General features: G+C 41.8%; 1 protein-coding gene across 1 annotated transcript; it reads left to right on the top strand.

Moving 5' to 3' along the window:
• Positions 1–2,164: 2,164 nt before the first annotated feature.
• LOC110950470 (neuronal pentraxin-1-like) lies at positions 2,165–7,092 on the top strand. The gene is made up of 5 exons (XM_022193053.2): positions 2,165–2,673; positions 2,958–3,165; positions 3,729–3,970; positions 4,157–4,336; positions 5,817–7,092. The coding sequence occupies exons 1-5, from the start codon at positions 2,254–2,256 to the stop codon at positions 6,036–6,038; spliced, it is 1,272 nt and encodes a 423-aa protein (XP_022048745.1). The 5' UTR covers positions 2,165–2,253; the 3' UTR covers positions 6,039–7,092.
• Positions 7,093–7,383: the final 291 nt, after the last annotated feature.

Raw genomic sequence — 7,383 nt, 5'->3', positions numbered from 1 at the left:
TCACAAAAGTAGGTACATAAAATTCTGACCTCAAGGTGAAGAAAAATTAAGTTTCAAAGCCACGAAATTTGAGTACAAACTACACAAGTTCAATTATTTGTCATTACTTTGTAAAAACAGATTTAATTTAGTCAAGCATTGCTGCCTTCCAGTCTGTAAAGATGTGACTTATCCGCTACTGGTTGGACTGTTTCTGTGTAATGCTTAATATTAAAACTGCACTGTAAAAAAAGTACATTTTTTAACAAAAATATTAAACTGATGTAACTACCATCATTAAATGAAACGCTTCCAAATAATGTTTTTAAAGGCTCATTTAAATCAGTTAATTTGGTCCAGTGGAAGGAGAAGGCTCCTTTGTTGAGTGTTTTAGGGGAAACGTTGCTTCCAGTGGTCCGCCTGGAGTTGTGTTATATTAGAGGATTATTCCACCATCCCTCCCTGACTGTCTTTCTACCAATCATCGGTGGTTTGTTCTCCATCATGATCTGTGCCAAAGTGTGCAGCTCTTCCCTCTGCATCTTATTTATTCATGGTGGAGCCGCGGGGGACGTTACATAAGGGTCTGTTTAATTATTTGGAAACGTTTTATTTTCCTTTTAGCGCCTCCGCTCTTGTAGTGGTGACATTTTAACACAACTGCTACCAGCCCAAAGCAGCTCTGACTCTCCGGAGTTTGTTCCTCTGTTTTAAAGGATGTATGAAGAGGGGGAAACACTGTCGGAGTGTGTTTTTTGGAAGCGCAGAAACCTCCGTAAAAAAAATAAAAAACACCTCACAGCCTCCACCGCAGCTCCGGGTGCCAGGATGTGCAGTGTGAGGTACCGGAGGGAGGAGAGAGGAGGCGGTGTGGGGGGCTCTGACCGTGGGACACACTAAAGGAAGGGGAGCCACTTTCATTTAAGGTGGACCGACTGTTTGGCCACAGCTCCGAATCTCCCAACAAAGCACGTAAAACATCAAGTCCACCAACAGGCGCCCAGAGGCACCAAGATTCTGGTGATTCTGCTCAAGGATTCCTTTTTTATGTGGAAGAAGGAAGATTTAATTCAAAACTGACAGAAATTTGAATGTTTAGATATTTTAACTCTATGTATACAGTATTATTCTTTAATTTTGCTACATTCCTGGAAGGAATATTGTGCTTTTTACTCTCATACTTTATCTGAAAACCACAGAAAGTTATTTTACATATTATGTTCCATAAAAGTATGATCAGCTTCAGCGAAAACACTCCCAATTTTCAAGTTATTTTACTCTACACTGTAAAAAAAAACACCAGCAAGATTTCAAAACAACAGCTATCTGTAAATAAAAAAGATAAAGAAATACAATTAAACAGTGATTTATCAGCCACATATTCTCAATGAACTAATTACTGCTTGGGAAAATGAAGATTTTAAAAGGAGACATTGGTTGTTCAGTTTTGATCAATTTCTTTTTTTCAACCTGTAATTTTTTACTTAATGGCTGTAATTGAACAAATCTGTTTAAAAACAATCTGCAAAAACAATCTCTACTATTTGCTAGTTCTTCATATACATAATCTTTCTTTCAAATAATAGCAAAAATCTGTGAAATAATATTTTGGCTTTTTTGATTTTAAAAAATATGTAATTGAAAGATGGACACTGTAAAAGAACACATTTTGGAGGTTAACATTTAAATTAGTACTTTATTGTGTGACTTTACTCATTTTTATTTTAAAAAACAAGGGGAACAAACAGTAAATCATACGGTTATAACATTTCCTTTTTACAGTGTTGAATCTCTATTCTGTGTTTTGGTTTTCTAAATAAATGGCCTGACTTGCTAGAGTACAATATAAGATTTTTAGGACTAAATTTTATTGGCAAAAATGTATTTTTTGAGTAGAAGATGAAAACAGACACTGAGTTAAACTAAAGACTTTCATTTTACGTTATATAGATGTGCCATATAACGCTTAAGCAGACGTATTATAAATCACTGATCGAGCTCCGTGACTGTTCCTCCAGTGATTGAGTCATTCTCATGGTTTTACTCCGCGGTGGGGCTGCGCTCTGGAGGAATCACTGAGTACGACCTTAACTGAGGGGCTGGACTCTGTGGGTTGAGCAGGACCGCTGCCTCCCTCACTGATGCGGCGGATCTGCGCTGCGCTTTGTGCGCTATATAAAGTGCGCTCAGCGGCAGCATCCTCACAGCTTCAGCTCCGAGGTGCTAGAACCTCTCAGTTTCTGCTTCACTCTCAGCCGAACCGCGACCGGAAACATGGAGGGATTCTCGTGGAAACTTTTTCTACTTTCTTGCCTGGCGGCGGCGCAGAGCTCAGCGCAAGACTTCGGACAGACGCAGTTTATTTGCACGTCGGTGCCCAAGGATATGGACCTTTGCACGGCCACCATGCAGAACAGCGGGCCGGCGGAAGACCTAAAGACCACCATCATCCAGCTGCGGGAGACGGTGCTGCAGCAGAAGGAGACCATCGTGAACCAGAAGGAGACAATCAGGGAACTAACGTCCAAGTTGAGCCGCTGCGAGAGTCAGAGTCTCCCGGCGGCGGCGGGACCCGGCGGGAGGCGACCAGGGGGGAAGAACACGATGGGGGATGTATCTCGGGGCACCACGGACACTCTGGCTCAGCTGGGACAGACTTTACAGACGCTCAAACAGAGACTGGAGAACCTGGAGGTAGGCACAGAGGAGCGCAGCGCCGAGCGGGTCACAAGTTAATTAAAATATCCTCCCCGATTAACTAGATTAGAGGGATCAGTGAGGAATCTTTGTGCAGCTTCTGCTTGGAGCCACTTGTGTTTCTTTCTTCCTGACAGCCGGCGCCTAAAAGTGCGCCGCTTTCCCCCCATTTATGTGCTGCAGAGCGTAAAAAAACTAAACAAAAGAAAAACAAGCAGACGGTAAAATAACATGTTGTCATGACAGAAAATCTTTAACCGAGTGTGTGTCTCCTCCTGCAGCAGTACAGCAGAGGGAACAACACGGTGCAAGCCAACAGCCTCAAAGACCTGCTGCAGAACAAGATAGACGACATGGAGAAGCAAGTTCTGTCCCGCGTCAACACGATAGAGGAGAGCAAACCGGGATCCAGGAACGACACCGAGCAGCGGAACAGAGTGGAGTCCACGCTCACCTCTCTGCACCACCGGATCACAGATCTGGAGAAAGGTGCGTTTTGGATTCCGGAGCGCACAGGACTTAAAGATGAGCAGAGTGAGGGGACGTGTTAGCTTTCAAAAACACACATCTCCATAAGAACACGAGTGCGCAACCATCTCGTTGCGCATAGGTTTGAGAGGGAGGACAGGGGAGCTGCATTGCTTTGCATATCTCAGGGTGTTCGCACTTTTACTTCGCTGAGTTTGTGTTTCACAGCCGAGATCTGACTCTGTAGGGTGTATATGATGAGGGGGGATTTGTTGTTTTTAATGCACAAAGGTCAGAGGTAGAGAAAGTTTGCTGGGTGTGCCGCGCTCTGGTGCGTTTTGGAGTTTTATGAGAGGCTGGTTCAGAATGACAACGTGTGCAAATGTTATTTTGAAGAGGGATGAGGGGAGAGAGAGCCAGTTTAATTCATCATATGTGCAGTGTAGCTCAATTTTAAAACACTTAACACTTCTTAACCTTGAAGTAAAATGTGTGCAGGTGTGTGAAGGTCCACGGACTTGTGTAAAAATAGCAATAAAAAGTCTACTGCTGCTGCTTAGACTGACCTTCCACCTCCTCCACAGGCAAAGACACAAGGCCAACCGACAAGTTCCAGCTCACCTTCCCCCTGAGAACCAACTACATGTACGCCAAAGCCAAGAGGACCCTCCCTGAGATGTACTCCTTCAGCGTGTGCCTGTGGATCAAGTCCAACGCCTCTCCGGGGGTCGGGACGCCCTTTTCTTATGCTGTCCCGGGTCAGAGCAACGAGCTGGTGCTGATCGAGTGGAGCAACAACCCCATGGAGATCCTCATCAACGACAAGGTACAGTCATTGCCTCGCACTTCTCAGCTTTGCAGGGAACCGTTGTGGCTTCTGACATGTCAGGATTTAGCAGGATGATCATTCAGAGCGGGGAAAGCTGCAGTATTTTGTGCTCAGATGAGAAACCAAACAGAGTAGAAATAGGTGCAAAGGAGAACTTACAAGACGTGTTTGTTTCTGCTCCAGGTTGCAAAGCTGCCCTTCCTCATCAACGACGGGAAGTGGCATCACCTGTGCATCACGTGGACGACTCGTGACGGGATGTGGGAGGCCTTCCAGGACGGAGTGATGCGAGGCAGCGGGGAAAACCTGGCGCCCTACCATCCCATCAAACCGGAGGGAGTTCTGGTCCTCGGACAAGAGCAGGTGGATTTTTTTAAGTGGATTGCTGCAGTTTAAGCAACATGTGGAAATAATCCATCAAGAATTTATGGGCTTGATTTCTGGACAAAGATTAAAATAGGACATGTTTATGAAATGAGACCAATCAGGGATTACCAGTCTCCACCCTAGTCTAAATTTGAGCAGGAAAACATGATTTAAAGTTATTTGGCAGAGACAATATTGCACAGGAGAAGACATATTCACAATGTTAAAGGAAACTTCCCAGCTTGAACTTTCATTAAGTCAAATTGTTGTCTTTCTAACCAGTTTAAGCTGAATTTGCACTGCAAAAAAATATTTTGTAAAAAAAACCTGTGAAAATATGGTAGCAAAGGTGCCAGAATGGAAGAAAAATGGTAAAATAAATACTTTAAATAGCTTTGAATGCAGTCAAACAGTGTAATTCTACAGTCACATGCTGTAAAAGAATACATAACCACCCCTTCCTATAATATATCAAAACAGGGAAACTTTGACAGTAAATGTTTTAAAACTTTTCAGTTAAAAATTTGTTTTTAAAGTGTAAGAACAAAATTCTTCTGACATTTAAGTTCTTAACTATATATATATATACACACACAAACAATTGTTTTCAGATAATGGTAAACGTCTGTAAAATAATGATTTTTTGCCTATTCAAACACTGTAAAAAACAGCACAATTTTTACAGTCAAATGTTATAAAGGAATGTTTGCCATTTGTAAAACTACAGATTTTTGATGCAGACGTTATTTCCATTTTTTAACATTAACATACAAATTAATATTTTTTTCCTCTGATTTCACTAGTTATCTGCAATTTAACAAAACAGAGAACATCTGTAAAATAATTAGAGATAAAAACATTTTTTACAGTGTAGAACTGAAATCTCAGTTAACACAAAGAACAAAGTAGCATTCTGTGTGATCAACAAATTTAGTAAACAAAATCAAATTGTTCTTTCTAAATACACTGTAAAATATATTTTAAAAGTTTAAAAAAAAAACATTTACTGTTATTTATTGTTCCGTTAAAGTACAAATATCTTGTAAAATTGGAGAAAAAAACAGGACAAAACTGGAAATAAAGTCTTCATCAAAAATCTGTATTTTTACAACATCTGACTGTAAAATTTCACAGTTTTTAAAGCTATATTTAAATCAGCGAAACAACATATATATATTCTACAGATATTTGCTGTTTAACTGTTTTCACAGATGTCATAATATTCCACTTTTTCATGCATTTTTTTCTAGCACCTTTGCTGCCAGATTGTCACAGTTTTCTTTTTCCCAGAATGTGTTTTCACAGTGTAGTTCAAGCTGTTGTCAAGTACAGAAGTCTTTTCATTACTCAGAGCAAAGTTTAATTGTGTGATTCGCCATATGAAAATGCGTGCAGCCTCCTGTCATCTCAGCTTGTGGTTGGCTAACACTTTAGTTTGAGCTGTTTTCCTTTAACTCTTCTTGTCTTTTCTCCTCAGGACACGCTGGGAGGAGGCTTCGACGCCACGCAAGCCTTCGTCGGTGAGCTGGCAAACCTAAATATCTGGAATAGGAAACTTTCTATCGCCGAGATCTACAACTTGGCCACCTGCAACAGCAAAGCGCCGGCTGGCAACGTCTTCTCCTGGACAGAGAGCAGCATCGAAATATTCGGCGGCGCCACCAAATGGACCTTCGAGCCTTGCCGTTCGCTCAACTGAACTGCATCTCCAAGGCCTCCCTGTATTTCTGAGCTTTTCGTCGTTTCTTGTCTTCATTTTGACGTTTGTTAGAGACTTATTGGTAAGCTTAAAATCTGGGATTTCTATTAGGTATTCATGTGCAAAAACAACACTTTTCATCCAAAAAAAATAATGTAACTCATCTTGGAAAACCTCAGTGAGAAAGTATCTGATGGTTCCTTTTCTTGAATTGAGAGCACACCTGAGCTTTTTATTTATTTTTTTCTGGCTTTTTCGTCTTGGACTTGGCAGCTGGCAGTCTGCGCCGCCTTACGTTTGGACAAATCACAATCCAAGTGAGGAATTACGTAACCAACCCCCATCCCCCTGTGGAGATTACGCTGTCCGTCCAGTTCTTGTCAGTGTTTGGCGCCGTGAAGTGATGTCTGACGCGGTACAGCAGCTCCCATCTACTTTCCCTACACTTGGCGTCCCACCGCCCAAACCTTCCCTCCGGATTTTGCACTGTGACCGATGAAGAAGAGGAAGAGAAAAAAGAAAAAGAAAAAAAAACGCCGGGAGGAGGAGGCGGGTGCGCTGAAGGACGCTGCAAAGTCAAACATGTGGCTTGAGTCAATTCGTAAATCATCGTTCGCTTCAAGTGTTTCTGTAAAAGAATGTCGTTAACTTTGCCAACATTGCTACGAAAGCCTGGGTGCCTTGGGCTGGTACAAGTATTCAGCACATTTCAGTATGTTTTCAGTTGCAAATTCAGTGTTTCTGTTGTTTCTTTTTACCTTTCTTTTCTGAACTGGGTTGAGTTTTCTTGTTCCTCTGGTTAAGTGTACTTTTAATTCCAGTTTGTTATCTGACATGACGTGTTTTTGGCAGGTGTTTGTACTACTCTGTATTAGGAATGTTACAGTATCTGTATAGTAACAGCATGAATGACAGAGTGCTGTGGAAGCATTGTTGAAATCTGCTTTACTATCTTCTCTGGGTCTGGGTTTTTTACTGTATTGTTATATGCTCCAAGCATGGCAAAACTGAGAGATGAAGAATTTAATTTTTGTAATAAAATTGTGATACTTAATGCTGCATTCCTGGCTTTGTGTGCGTGCAAGAGAGAAGTTGAATATTACAAGACGAGTGTCAAGGTCACAGAGCGAGCAGAGCTTCAGGAAACAGTGTTTGAGCCGGTGTGCCTCTTTCTAAGGTGACTGCATAAAATAACTCACTTGTTGCTCTGTTGTTGTTGAGAGATGCAGCAGCTGCACTGACGGTAACCGCAGGAGAAAAGTGCTTTGTCACATCGGCCTTTCGATGGCAGTGCAGCCTAAAACTGCAGCATGGATAAGAAGTCGCCGTTGACGAATCCTGAATC

This window comes from Acanthochromis polyacanthus, chromosome 3, assembly GCF_021347895.1.
Source record: "Acanthochromis polyacanthus isolate Apoly-LR-REF ecotype Palm Island chromosome 3, KAUST_Apoly_ChrSc, whole genome shotgun sequence".
Taxonomy (NCBI): domain Eukaryota; kingdom Metazoa; phylum Chordata; class Actinopteri; family Pomacentridae; genus Acanthochromis; species Acanthochromis polyacanthus.
Note: the sequence above shows the minus strand (reverse complement) of the source record. Positions and strands in the feature narration are given on the sequence as shown.